The 13,940-nt window shown below is 57.9% G+C and overlaps 4 protein-coding genes across 4 annotated transcripts; 2 read left to right on the top strand and 2 right to left on the bottom strand.

Moving 5' to 3' along the window:
* Positions 1-3,101: 3,101 nt before the first annotated feature.
* Positions 3,102-4,708, top strand: UV8b_04169 (uncharacterized protein; the record flags this gene model as incomplete). The annotated part of the gene is made up of 3 exons (XM_043141667.1): positions 3,102-3,309; positions 3,495-4,149; positions 4,381-4,708. 3 exons carry the CDS (start codon positions 3,102-3,104, stop codon positions 4,706-4,708), a joined length of 1,191 nt encoding a protein of 396 aa, XP_042997601.1.
* A 727-nt stretch (positions 4,709-5,435) lies between these two features.
* Positions 5,436-7,180, bottom strand: UV8b_04170 (uncharacterized protein; the record flags this gene model as incomplete). The annotated part of the gene is made up of 2 exons (XM_043141668.1): positions 5,436-6,945; positions 7,038-7,180. 2 exons carry the CDS (start codon positions 7,178-7,180, stop codon positions 5,436-5,438), a joined length of 1,653 nt encoding a protein of 550 aa, XP_042997602.1.
* A 2,220-nt stretch (positions 7,181-9,400) lies between these two features.
* On the bottom strand, positions 9,401-10,933 carry UV8b_04171 (uncharacterized protein; the record flags this gene model as incomplete). The annotated part of the gene is made up of 3 exons (XM_043141669.1): positions 9,401-9,410; positions 9,582-10,669; positions 10,922-10,933. 3 exons carry the CDS (start codon positions 10,931-10,933, stop codon positions 9,401-9,403), a joined length of 1,110 nt encoding a protein of 369 aa, XP_042997603.1.
* Positions 10,934-12,708: 1,775 nt separating this feature from the next.
* On the top strand, positions 12,709-13,128 carry UV8b_04172 (uncharacterized protein; the record flags this gene model as incomplete). Its single annotated transcript, XM_043141670.1, has 1 exon — positions 12,709-13,128. One exon carries the CDS (start codon positions 12,709-12,711, stop codon positions 13,126-13,128), a length of 420 nt encoding a protein of 139 aa, XP_042997604.1.
* Positions 13,129-13,940: the final 812 nt, after the last annotated feature.

The following is a 13,940-nucleotide window of genomic DNA, read 5'->3' on the forward strand; positions in this document are numbered from 1 at the left end:
GGAGCTTGACCCCAGTTGGCCGCTACCTCCTACATACCTCCGGGTACCTACCTCCTAAGGTACCTAATGTATGTACTGGGCAGCGCCGCGGCAAAGCTTCAATAATAAGCACCGGACGACTCTGTACTGTACTCGGGCTGTGCAGTGCTGCGCTGCAATCCCTGGGCCACCAGAGTGGCTGACGCCAAAGCAGCGCTTGCAGACCGGAGCCAACTGCCCCAACATTGACCTGCCTACGGAGTACTCCGTAAGCCATCATACTGATTCGCTTTAGGTGCCTCCGAGGGCAACCGAGGAAGCCCGCTCTGTTTGCCCGGTATGTCGTCGGCAGGCAGACCAGTTGGATTTGTCAATGGTCCCATGGAAGACGCGAGAGAGTTCCGGTTCGGGAGCCAAGTGCAATGCATTGAACCCCACTACGAACCAAGAAGTCGAATGCCAAAGGCATAGGTACCTAGGTATTTAGGTACCTAAGGTACTGTTCCTACCTTACCTACGAGGTCCGCAGGTGCCTGTTGCGCAGCGCAGTTCAGGGACAGTACAACTTGCTTCGAGCAAGTAGGATTGATGCCCACCCTCAAAATGAGGCGGGCCGCAGGCTTCTGTCCTTTCTCGTGCAATAAATAAATAAGCACGAGAGAAATTGACAAGAAATGAATCCCGCATCGGCTGATTTAGTCAGCACCGGGCTGAAAAAGGTGCAAAAAATAATGTTTACATGTAGATAAATTGCCTCCGATGCGGGGAATCGAACCCCGATCCCTGCGGCACTTCCTCGCTTGGCAGCCATGAAAGCGCAGTATGATAGCCACTACACCACATCGGATGTTGGATGACTTCGGAGCATCATGATTTGTTCTATGAATCTAACACAAAGAGCATGTGGCCACCCCGGTAAGCCTGTCAGCTGATCTTGCTGGGTCCCAGTCTCCGTCTTTGAATGAAAAAGTGTTGGAGGCAATTTTGCGATGCCTGGCCATCTCATGGTCCTGCCAGGGCGCAATGACAGGGGCTGACGGCCTCGTGGTGCATGCTTTGGATCCTCCCACCCGGTACCTGGTAGTTACGACGTACGTGGCTGAAGTCGGGGGAGTATCAGTGGCTCTACTCCGTAGGCACGTAGGATACAACTCGACGAGGTTTGTCGAGGCGATCAGATTTCCGTGTGTCCGATCGGTATTGGGTGAGCACATGTAGGCTTGCTCAGCTTGCATGGATGCGAAGTAACAGCATGGTTTTGATACTGTGCCAGTTGCTTGGTGTGCTCGGTACAGCCGTGCTCCGCAGCAGGATAGCCTGAAAGACTGAGCTGGGCGCATTGCGTCATAAGCGACCAGGCCAGACGCCCAAGTTCCTGGTCCTGGTCCTGGTCCTGGTCCTGGTCCTGGTCCTGGCCCGGATGCCCATCCCCATCCATCTGTCAGTTGTCATCTTTGGCAACTCCGCGAGCTGCTCGGGCTTGCTTGGAGCCTGAGGGCTGCGGGCCGATGACGAGGCTGGTGGGTGGCGCAAGTACCGGGTAGGTAGAAAGAACGGAGATTCTCTTGTGCAATGCATCGGCAGGAGGTTGCGGCGGCAATGCCCGCGGTGCCGAGCACGGAGTACTCTGTACCTGCCCGCGACTCCGCACCGTCGGGAAAGCGGGTCCCGCGACGATGCGCGCCACAAACGTCCGTAGCTTGCAGGGCTCCGCACAGCGTCCAATCCGCCGGCTGGCGAATCCGATTGCATGATTTACGTTCGGCCTGAAGGTAGTTTGTGGGTTTGCGGCCTAGGAGGTAGGTAGGTAGGTACCTGCCCAAGCTAGATGCATGCGGCATGGTACATCAGGTACGTATGTCAGCAGGTTATATCCGTCGGTAGTAATGTAATGCTACCCCTCTCCTGCTTTGTGTGTGGAAACCTGGATGATGATGGGGTCAACTGGTACGGAGTACGCAATTCCATGCTCCCGGGCTCGGTTACCGACGTCACCAATCCCTCCCTGGGGCTCCCCCCAGCCCCCAGCCGCCAGCCGCCTCCTCACTCACTGCTTCAGTGCAAGTACGCACAGTGCGTGGTAAAAATAAGCTGACCATGCCCTTTGCCTGCTTTCACTTCTATCTCAGTCTTGGTCTCCGTCACAACATTTCATCGCTTCTTTTTCTTCCTTTTCTTTTTTGCCCTTCCATCACGGGCTGGACACCTTTCACCAGCTCACCAGCGCCGTTGCAGAAGCCGTTTGCCGACCGGTTGCTAGTTGGTTCCCTTGCCCGTCGTTTGGCACCGCCAAGATCCCGCGCAGAGCAAGCTTCTGCGGTCCCGAACCCGTCGCAAGCCACCATCAAACTCTAAAAGGGCCACATCCGGGAAAGCTAGAGCTGGCCAGGCTGCGACTGCTGCTGCGACTGCGACTGCGACTGCGACTGCGACTGCGATCGAATCGTCGACTACTCTGCCAGGGTCGACGAGAGGAGCGAGGCAGGCGTCCCTTCGTCCGCTCCACGCCTCGCTTTCTGGTCGCTGCACTCTGGTAACAACATGTTCCCAAGGGTAATCCGCTCGCCCAGAATCCTCGTTGACGCAGACCTCACAGGATAACCCTGCCGTCTCCAGCTGATTCCGCCATCTTCTTCGCTGCGCCGTCGCCTGCCCCCGGCCCTTCGCTCTCAGGGGTCGCAGAGACAGAACGGGCATCGTTCCAACGACAAGACTGGTTTCCCGGCGATTCAGTGGGAGCCGCCTCTCTCATCTCGTCTCTCATCTCGTCTCTCGTCTCGTCTCTCGTCTCGCGCGCATGCGTTAACCGTCTCCGTAACCACGGTGGCCGTGGGCCGCACCTGAAACCAACTGCACAGTCTCAGCGTGTTGTTGTGCTTCAGCCGGAGTCGTGTCTGTCCGAAACCACCGGCGAGGATAACTGCACGGCAGTGTCAGCGGTTTGTCCATCCAAAGCGAACCGCTCCCAACGCCCCCTTTGCGCCTGTTGCCTCTCATTTTCACCTTTGACCTCCCATTGAAAGGCCAATCAGGGGAACCCCCCTCCCTGGAGACCACACCACAATTGTTTGAAAAAAGGCCTGCAATTATCCACCGCGTCTCTTTACTTTCTGCCGCTCAACATGGCGGCAACGGTAGCCCAGTCGCAGAACCCAGCCTCTCTGTCTTCGGCTGGTCTAGGTTCGCCAACTTCTCGCGCGACCCACGAGAAGCATCACGACCCCCACCAGGCGCAACACCCAGCAACCCAAGGAGCACAAGCCGAAACCTTTCCGCGCCGGCACAAGCTCAGTCCGAGTCACTTTAAAATCGTGCGCACCCTAGGAACAGGTATGGCCCTGTTTTCACTGGCCCATGCTTCATCCTGACCTCGCGCGCGTTGCTGCTTCTCCTTCTTGTTCTTTCTTTCTTTTCTCCTCCCCCCCCCCCCTTTTTTTTTTTTTTCGCCCTTGTTCTTGTCCAGAGAGGCACGGATCTTGACTGACCTGCCTGACTGCTCTTGTTCCCGGCAACAGGCACATTTGCACGGGTTTGCCTGGTTCGGCCGGCCAACACTGCGGACACTCCTCTGGAACAAAGCACCGCAGGTGATGACCAAGTTTACGCGCTCAAGATTCTGCGGAAAACAGAAGTCATCAGGTTGAAGCAGGTCGACCACGTCCGCCACGAGAGAGCCGTGCTGGCCAGCGTTGCCGGCCATCCCTTCATCACCAACCTGCAAGCCTCCTTTTCCGACCGCGACCGCCTGTACATGCTTCTCGACTACGTTCCCGGCGGCGAGCTCTTCAGCTACCTCCGCAAACTCCGGCGATTTGACGAGCCGACCGCTCGCTTCTACGCTGCCGAGATTGTCCTCGTGCTGGAATACCTGCACGAACACAAGGGCGGCGTGGCCTACCGCGACCTCAAGCCAGAGAACCTCCTGCTGGACAAGGACGGACACGTCAAGCTAGTCGACTTTGGGTTCGCCAAGCCTCTGGGCTACAAGGACGACCATCCCGTCGAGACGTACACGCTGTGCGGCACTCCAGAGTACCTCGCCCCCGAGGTGATTCACAACAAGGGCCACACCACGGCGGTAGACTGGTGGGCCTTGGGCATCCTCATCTACGAGTTTTTGACTGGGTATCCGCCGTTTTGGCATCAAAATCCCATGGAGATTTACAAGCAGTAAGACCATGTCTGACGTCTTTTCTTTCCTTTCTTTTTTTTTATAGATTCTCCCCTTCCCCCTTTCCCCCCCTTCCCCCCCCCCCCCCCCCCCCCCCCCCGTCCCTACCAGGCAACTCGTCGTCGTCACCGGGGCGTTGCCATCGATCAAAGCAAATCAAGCTGCGACACTGCTCCCAAGATTCTCCTGACAAGCCGCCCCCCCCCCATCCTCTCCTTCCTTTCCTGCAGGATAGTCGAGAAGCCCGTCACGTTTCCCCAAGACCCTCCGTTGTCCGACGCAGCCAAGGACATCATCCGCTCCTTGTGCACGGCCGACCGCTCCCGGCGACTCGGCAACATCAGCGGCGGCGCCGGCCGAGTCAAGGCCCACCCGTTCTTCCGCCCCATCGACTGGGGCGACGTGATCAACCGCCGGCGGCCGGGCCCCATCGTGCCTCCTGTGCGGTATCCCGGCGACACGCAGTGCTTCGACGTGTACCCCGAGGACAGCGGCCGGCGGGACGAGTACACCCACGAGATGGCGCTCAAGTACGACCGGTACTTCGAGGAGTTTTGATCCTCTCTTCTCCCGCGTAACCGAGCGCAGCTGTTTGCCGTTCTGGGAAGTCTGCCGCTGCGACGTCCCGGCGTCTTGCCGAGCCATGTTTCGCTTCGCCCTTTGATCTGCAGCACATGATTGCTCAGGCAGCAGTAAAGCAAAAGACGTAAAGATGATTCGAGGAGACGAAATCATGTGCATATTAACAACCATTCTCTTTTTTTCTTTTCTTTTTTTTTTTTTTTCCCCAAGATTCTCTCATTTTCCCCCTTTTTTTTTCCGTTGTTTTTTTTTTTCGCTTTTTTTTTTCTTTTTGGTTACCCTTTTCTATCGTGTTTTGGGCGACTCAGCACATGCTTGACGAAGCGCATCCCGAAGAGCGGCTTCTTTTGCCAGATGCATCGTTTTTCTTCGCCTTGTCCAGAAATGAACTGCTCTCACGAATGTTTTCTTGGCGAATTGCCAACCAAGGGGAGTGAGTGCCTGTGCAATGGGGGCACGTACGTCGGGGGGGATTTTGGAAATAGCAATCAATCAGTAAGCTTACGTGTCACCCACCAGCTGCCGCGATTGAGACTGAGCCCAGAGTGACGTATGTATGTATATGTGTTTCCTTGCAAGAAAAAGCCAGAGCTGGAGCGCCGTATGCAAGACCCCCTTACTGCCCGCCTCGGCTGAGCAGTCATTGACGACTCGTCCACCCCTTGCATGTACTCCACCACCACCGCCACCACCACCGTCTTGATCACGCCGTTCTGCACAGGTAGTAGACTCCGAGCCCCGCGGCAAGCAGCGTCGCCAGCACGCACGCCCCCTCGCGCGTGCTCCAGAGGGAGCCGCTCCACCCGGCCGCCAGCTCCTTCAGCCGCGCGGCTCGCCTCCGCGCCCAGGCCTCCGGGTCAATCTCCACGGGCAGCCGGGCCCGCGGGTCCGACCACCCGCCGACGCCGGCGTCGGTGCCGGTGCCGGTGCCGGTGTTGGTGCCTTGCCCCGGCTCGCAGGGCGGCTGCGGCGGCGCCATGTCCTCGGGCGGCACCAGGGGAACCCGCGCCCTCAGGTACACGGGGCGGTGGTCGCTGGTCCGCAGGAGCGGGAGGGCGTCGTAGGCCAGCACCGTGATGCCGGGACGGCCGCCCGGCGAATTGGGCAGCCACGGAGGGAGGTCCAGGTACAGGACGCGGTCGGTCCAGCCGGGGTACCGGTGCGGGGCAAACTCCCAGGGCACGGGGCCCTCGTGCTCGTCGTCCAGACCCGTCCGCCTCGGGAGCGCCTTGTACTTGTACGTGGGGGGGAAGCGGACCTCGGGCTCCGACAGGCCGTGCATGGTCCGGCCGGCCGCCCTCTCGCGGGTGAGCTGGTCCAGGGGCAGGAAGGCCGGGTAGTAGCTGTCGGACGCTGGGTCCAGGCTGGGGAAGGCGGCGTTGGAGGGGGGCGGGGGCGACGTGGAGATGCGGTAGTTGAGGTCCCCCGCGACGAAGAGGTGCGAGGAGGGCTTGAAGATGGAGATGTCGTGCAGGGCGCGCCGGACGTGGAGGTGCTCCTCGTGGTGGGTTTCCCGCAGCAAGCGACGGGTCTCGTGGTCGTGGTCGTCGTGTTCATCGTGGTCGTGGTCGTGGTCGTGGTCGTGGTCGTGGTCGTGGTCGTTTGAATGCACGCGAGGCGGTGGCGGCGTTCCCTCCGGTCCCCTGAACCTGTCGAGTATCGTCTCCGGGTCGCCAAACGTCATCGCCCGCATAATGGCGGCCCAGTTCGCGTTCCGCAGCGCCAGGTTCCACTCCATGGCGGCTAGGTGCGTGGCCACAAAGGTCAGCTCGGTCGTCGCCAGCTGGCCGCCGCCGTCGCCGGCGTCGTAGAGCGCCCTCAAGCCCACGGCGCCCTTGTTGCCCATCTCGGCGGCACCGAACCCGACCTCGGCGTCCTGCAGGTTCCGTATCCGCCGCGGGTCCCTGGCGAAGAGCAGTATCGCGGTGTATCCCACGTTGCGGGCGGCAACCAGCGTGAAAGGCTGCTCCTGCTCCTGCCCCTGCTCCTGCTCCTGCTCCTGCCCCTGCCCCTGCTCCGGCTCCGGCTGGGCCGCACCCTGCGCGGCCTGCGTCGTGGCACTGGCAGGTTGCGCGTCGTCCCCCGACCGACGGCCGTTTTGCTCGTGGCGCCGCGCCGCGAGATTGATGGCCTCGTCAAACCGCGAGTAGTACGGGCGGAGGAAGTAGTTTCCTATGAAGGATATGCTCAACGGAGCAATTTCCTGGAGGGATCTGCAGCGGCGGTCAGACACGGGGCGCGGGGCGGAAAACCCGGGAAGAGGAGGGAGAGCTTGATGGTCTGCCCCCCCCCCCCGCCGGCTTACAGGACCACGATATCCGGCAAGCTGGAGGCATTGTTGGTAAAGGCCGTGTGCACGTGGTTGGCAAAGACTGGCACGTTGACAAGCGTCTTGGCGCAGTTGAAGGTGAGCACCAGCAGGTCGACGGTCGAAGGCGGCGGCGGCATGGGGGGCGTCGAGGTCAAGTCGGCCGGCGGTTGGTGCAACCAGCTGGCCGTACGAACCTGGTCTGGTGTTGTGTCGGTGCTGCGTCGGTGCTGCGTCGGTGCTGCGTCGGTGCTGTGTCGATGCCCGTGTCGATGCTGTGTCGGTGCCGTGTCGGTGCTGCTTGTCCTTGGCGTCTGGTCTAGTCTGGTGCACGTGTTGCGTGTGGTGTTTTTGACGCCTGGCCTGGTGTTTGCCGGAGCCTTCTCGTCCTTGCCGTCTAGCCTGGTTGCTGGTTGCTGGTTGCTGGTTGCTGGTTGCTGGTTGCTGGTTGCTGCTGCCCTTGGTCGGTGCTTCCAGTCTTGTCCTCGACGTTCCCGTACCTGGCCCTCGGCAAGTAACGTGCAAGTACCAAGTACCAAGTACCAAGTACCCGCCCTGCCCATCGATGAATTCAATTCAATGGGTCACGTCAATCAACTAGGGCCAGCTCATTCCATCACCCAGCATCACCGGGCCAAATCAAACCTGCATGTGCCTACCAGACATGTACAGTACCTACTTGAGCACCTGGCAATCCTCAGCATCGACCGAATCAAGGTTTGCGCGTCTGGTGAGTCCCTGCCGAGTGGTTGACGTCACGGACCAACCAAGAGTCAATCGATCGGCCAGGCCAAACTCCACCAAGCCCAACTCCACCACATGTTGATGTTGACTGCCCTGATGACCGACGTCTGGGTCCCAGCTGAGAGCTCCCACAAAGAGCTCCCTCCGTCAAGGCCCGCCGTCAAGAATGCAAACTTCCCAGGGTGCAAGGATACTAGGATGCAACGGCAACACTCATTACCCCCATCTGCCCGGTAGTCTGGGAACCGCACGTAGCAAAGGAAAAAAAGCACTCATTTGTTCAAGACTATCTGATGTATAACTGGCCACGCTTCCCCCATCGCGTGCACCGGACTCCCCTCCATGACCAAGGAACAACGACCAAACAAGATGGGCTTTGCGCGGTGAGGCTGCAGTCTGAATCCGGCCATTCCCCCCCGAGGCCGAGGCCCGTCGTTGACGTCTTGCCACCAAAAAAAAGGAGAGAAAAAGGAAGGGAAAAACAAAAAAAAAAAAAAGAGAAACACACGCCCGTCGTTCTTTGGATTAATGCCCTGGCGTAGCCAGCTCCCTTATTGTCTGCCGAACATGACGTGACCCAATCATGCATGCCTAGGATATCCAGCACACCGTTTCGAGGACATGCCATCATGCCATGCCCACAGTCACCATTCCGTCCGTTTGTGCATCTCCACGTCCAAGTTGAAGCGGCCTTTTGATCAAACTTCGGGGCGAATCAAAATAAAAAAGACCAGAGGGCTTCTTCTACTCTTCAAACCTCCCCAGAAGCCGCCCCCAGCCGCCAGTCCAAAAGCACCATGTCAAAAGGATGGTGTTGCTTGGAGGGGCGGGGTGTTGAGACAATCTGATGGCCAGGGAAACCCAAGGAAAATCTTAATTGGACAACGCAGCTGTACCGCAACGACTGAAAACTAGCATCTGAAGAAAGGTGGGAGAGGACCTGCAAGAGCTCCAGCAATGACCTCGACATCAAGGCTTCATTTGCACGAGAAACCCGATCCTCTCCGGGGCCCCTCAGCGCATCTGCAGCTGCCTCATGAATAAACCCTGCATGACACATGTTTCTGAGTTTGCCGTGATCCGCCAGGGCAAATCACCGGGCATGCCGTTCAGATACGGCTGCGTGGGACAGAAAGCCGTTCGGCTGACTCGTCAGGCTCATGTGCCTGATCATCTGCCAAAGCAACCAACTGAGCCGACGGGCACCATCCGAGCCACATGTGTAGTAGTGGTGGTCAACCTTCAAAATGCGTCGAAGAACGAAGTATAGCAAATGCGTGACAATGAAAATAAGCGATAGAAAAAAAGGGAGGGGGCAAAAAAGAAAGAAACCCGACTTCTCGGGCAAGACCCCGCCTTGAAATCGAGTGCGCGCCCATGAGCTGTACCACTCAGCAAGAGGAAGCTGCCAAGGCTTCCAGCTTTGTTTCAGGTGCAGGTGTGCCTTTCGAGTCTTGTCGGAACAGACGTGTGATATGCTCTCGTCGCAGAGCCTATGCTGCTATTCCAAGTGGGTTTTAGTCCGAGGAAGCGACACGAAGCCATTCCACAGATTCAGTTGGGCCGGAAGTTGCCAGAGGCGTAAGCCGCTCCCTTCGAAGCAGAGCGAAGCCTGTTTATCGTCCACTGAGTCAGCAATAGATTGTCAGCTACTTTTTCCCTTAAGCAAGCGGTATCAAGTACAGTCAATGCGCGCAGGGGGAAAAAAAAAAAAAAAAGAGGAGAAAAAAAATCTCCGACTCCTTGCAGGGAAAGCAGAATTGTCGTCAAAAGGCCGGGGCTATTTGTCACACTCACATCCTGTCGCTACCGCCAATCGCGCGGCTGGTATCCGGAGTGTCAACACCAGCGCCAGACCCGCGTTCGAGCATCTTGCGGCGAGTGCTGGGAAGAGCATTTGGCTTGACGCCAGACTGGCCCGCATTGGCAGCGGTTGCGCGGGAGGCACGAGCCTTGTCGTCCTCGTCAGGGTTTGCGTTTGCAATGGCCTGCGCGTTTTTCTGGTACTTGTAGACGGTCCAGTCAAAGACATAGTCGTACTGGAATCCTTCGCGGACGAAGAGGTCGCGGAAAATTTTGCGCAGGTAGCTGTAGTCGGGCTTGTCGTCGAAGCGTAGGGAACGAGTATAGTTGAGGTAAATGGCAAACTCGTTGGGGAAGCCGCGGCAGAGAACCTCGGTTGGCGTGGTCATCTTCTTCTCCATGATGCGGTCATACTTTTGCTTCTTGGTAGCAGCTTTCAAGCCCTGCCAAGGAAGGGAGCCGCGGCAAAAGTAGAGCATGACGTATCCGAGCGACTCCATGTCGTCGCGGCGAGACTGCTCGACACCCAGGTGAGTGTTGATGGAAGCATAACGAGCCGTGCCGGTCAGGTTCTTGTTCTCGCGGTAAGGAATGTGGAAGTGCGTCTTGGGGTCGCGGTACTTCTTGGCCAAGCCAAAGTCGATGACATTGACCTGGTTCCCGCGCTTTCCAATGCCCATGAGGAAATTGTCGGGCTTGATGTCGCGGTGGATGAAGGACTTGGCGTGGATGTACTCGATTCGAGAAATGAGCTGATCGGCGAGGAGGAGCACGGTTTTCAAGGAGAATTTTCGGTTGCAAAAGTTGAAGAGGTCCTCCAAGCTGGGGCCGAGTAAATCAAGCACCATGGCATTGTAGTCGCACTCGGTACCGAACCAACGGACAAAAGGGATGCCGACACCACCGGCCAACGACTTGTAGACACGAGCCTCATACTCGAGCTGGGGGTGCTTGGCCTTGACAGACTCCAACTTGATGGCAATCTCTTCACCAGAGATGATGTTGGTGCCCAAGTAGATGTCGCCAAAAGACCCAGAACCAATCTTTCGGCCGATGCGGTATTTGTTACCGACGCGCAGATCCTGTTTGAACACTCGAGTCAGTATTTCTGTGGGCCGAGTACCGACATGGACGCATTGATAATTCAGGCCAAGGAGTTTTTCACGTATTATTTCTTGTTTTTTTTTTTTTTTTTTTTTTTTTTTTTTTTTTTTTTTGCCAAACCTGAAATGGGAAGCAAACGGGGGGGCCAATTGGTCTCCGAAGCATTACCGGCACACGCGGGCCGCTTCAAGCCAAGACGGAGAAAATACTGCAAAGAAAGGGTTTCTCACCATGGTCGTCATGATTGCTGCCGACTGCGAGGTGGCTCCCTTCAGCGAGGAAAGGAAGCCGAGAGAAAGTTAAAAAGAGCGGTTACGCGGCGGAAGGGGCCAAGAGTATATGGGCGCTAGGCACCGCGACTATGCAGGTGGAAGTCAGCAGATGACTTGACCAAAAAGGAGAAACGTCAAGCCAAAATGGACAGTGGATGATGGACGATGGAATCAAAGAGATGAGATGAGGCGGGGCGATTCCAGCGTGATGTGATGGGTGCAAGGAGGAAGGGGGTTTGATTCACGATGGCTGGGGCAGGTGAAGGCTTTGAAGGCAAGGTGCTGCGCCACCGGGACAAGTTCGGTGCAGATCGATCCAGTCTTGACCAGGAGTCGCAATTGGTTACGGCCCAGTCTCACGGTGAGCACGACAACAAGTCAGCAGCCCATCCGTCGGGACTCGGTTCCACAAAAAGCATGGAATGAATGCCCGCAAGGGGAAGAGCCCAAAGCGCAAGTCGTGCCCGAAACGAGCCGGGGGCCAGGCCAAAACCGTCTGGATGGTGATGATGGGGGGAAAAAAAAAAAAAAAAAAAAAAAAAAAAAAAAAAAAAAAAACTTACCCAGACCTGACGAGTTGATTGCTGTTGAGGCGGTGAGAGGCGAGCCGCCTGGTAGTGAGTGCACTGCAGTGGGTAGTGGGTAGTGGGTAGTGGGTAGTGAGTGAGTGGTGAGCGGTTGGTTGGTGACGGCTGGGGCAAGCTTTGGCAACGGGTCGGGCGAGATGCAGCTACGTGGTAACAACAACTCAACGGCGTCCCACGGGGCCGTCCACGCGCTGGATGCTTGGCAGGCTGCGACGAAGACTGCGGCGAAGGCTGCGACGAAGCAGTCGAGGATGTCTGCGTCGTCGACCAGGCGAAGCTGGCAGTTGACAGTGCAGTGGTGTGATGGCGACGCGGGTGACTTGCGGTGGGTGACTTGGGAGGAGGTTGAGAAGAATTGAGGAGAGCAGAGATGGAAACCAAGGCAGGGTCGGGGAGGAGGGAGAAGAGAGAAACACTAGGGAGGCTAGGAAGGGGAGGGGGGGGGGGGGGCGGAAGGCGGAAGGCGGCGAAGGGAGGCAAGACGACGGACGGGGCTGGCAGAAAAGGCGAGCCGTGCAATCCGTAGCACAAGGCCAACATACAGTTATGTAACATGCCAGGACTTCTCCGTCCGTAACCAGCATGCCTGTAGAGCCCGCGGGCGATGAGGGCGCTGTAATCTGTACTCTGTACTCTGTAATCTGTAATCTGGGGGGGGCCCCGGCTCCAGCGGCGATGCCTGGCCATGGGCAGGTCAAGGTCAACCCGTCGCAGCTGGCATTGAATTGATTGATTCATTCATTATTCACTTATGACTGCATCCACAACATCATGGCATAACCTCGACGCTGACGCCGTCGGTGACGCCGCCGCACTGTGCATTACGCACCGTGGACGACGGGCTTCCGTGCCACGCCCGCCACGCCACCCATCAGCCTCTGGCGCACGTGCCAGCACTGCCGACACCTTTCCTCTCCCGGAGAATTCCAAGGCTTCAACCTTCCCCCCCATGGCAACAACCCAGCGCTGTTCAAATTTTCACGCGGCTGCGCAACAGGCGAGGCACGGAGCAGCCAAGACAAGCAAAGCAATCCAGCCAACTCTTTTGCTCGGAACGAGGCAGCGAGCAAGGGCCCTGGTGGCTGGTGGGCTAGGGGGCTCGCCGGACTCGAGGCTGGAAACAAAGGAAGCAGCCAGGCAGCGCCAAGCCAGACGTCCATGCGAGGCCGCGCAGTGCTGCCCAACGGTGGATCGGTGCATCGGATCGCACCACCAGGCACGCAGCCCCTGATGGTAAAAGCCGACAAAGACGACAAAGACGACAAAGACGACAAAGACGACAAAGACGACAAAGACCAGGCGACGGTTCAATGCTTGCCTCGAGTCGTGAATCCGACCGGCCGGCAAGGCAAGCTGGTCGGTCCCGCCAGGCGCCAGCCACCCACGAGTTCCCGCTTGGCACCAGACGCTGTGCGACGCTGCGACGCTGCGACGCTGCGACGCTGCTACGCTGCTACGCCGCGTCCGCAGGCGTCCGCAGGCGTCCGCAGGCCTGGTCCGCAGGTGTCCGCTCCGCCGGTAGCAGCCCGGTGGCCAGGCCGGCCGATCATCGGCGCACTCGCAGCCGCGCATGAGTAATGAATGCATGACCTGCCGCCGCCATTCTACGCCCGCCCTTTTCATGGCAGCACCACGAACGAGTATCCATCCATCCATCCATCCATCCATCCATCCCATCCGTCCATCCGTACACGCTTCCATGGTTCGTTCATCCGAGGGCGGCACGGCGCAAAACGCTACCTCGCCTCGGCTTCTATTTTTAGCTCGCGCGGTTTTTTGAACCAACGCGTCAGCGGCACTGGCAGCATGCCAGCGCAAAACGTCGCAGCAAATTGATGACGTTGATTCGTCCGACCTTTCGTCAGTTGCCCGTCCTTGTCGTCGAAATGCGTCGAATGCACCAGCGTCCAGGCCCAACTTCACACGTCCGTCGACATTCACGGCTGCCCTGGGGAATTCGCCATCCATCTCAACAGACTTCAGTCAGATCCGACTGACTAGGTTCGTCGTGCTGTCCTGCGGACCCAACCTCACCTCAATCCGTTAAAGGGGACGATGTTTAACCCTCACCAAACATCAGCGCAGTATATGCTACACACTTTTTCAAGTCTTCAACGTAAAGCCTTCCACCCGTCCCTCCCTCTCCGACAAATCTTGGTCTCTAATACACGAAATCTCCACACACTTGGCAGCCGGTACGAAAGAAACAAGGAAAGGAAAGAGAAAATATATCCAATTCCACACAACATATATGCATGACCCGAGACGCAGCTGGCTGTACGCAGAATGCGCGTGCAGTCCACGCCGACGCCGACGGCTGACCCCAGACAGAGCCCACGACGCATCCAAAAATAAACAAGATGCTTTTTCTCCTCTACATCCGTCTGATG

Source organism: Ustilaginoidea virens, chromosome 3, assembly GCF_000687475.1.
Source record: "Ustilaginoidea virens chromosome 3, complete sequence".
Lineage (NCBI taxonomy): Eukaryota > Fungi > Ascomycota > Sordariomycetes > Hypocreales > Clavicipitaceae > Ustilaginoidea > Ustilaginoidea virens.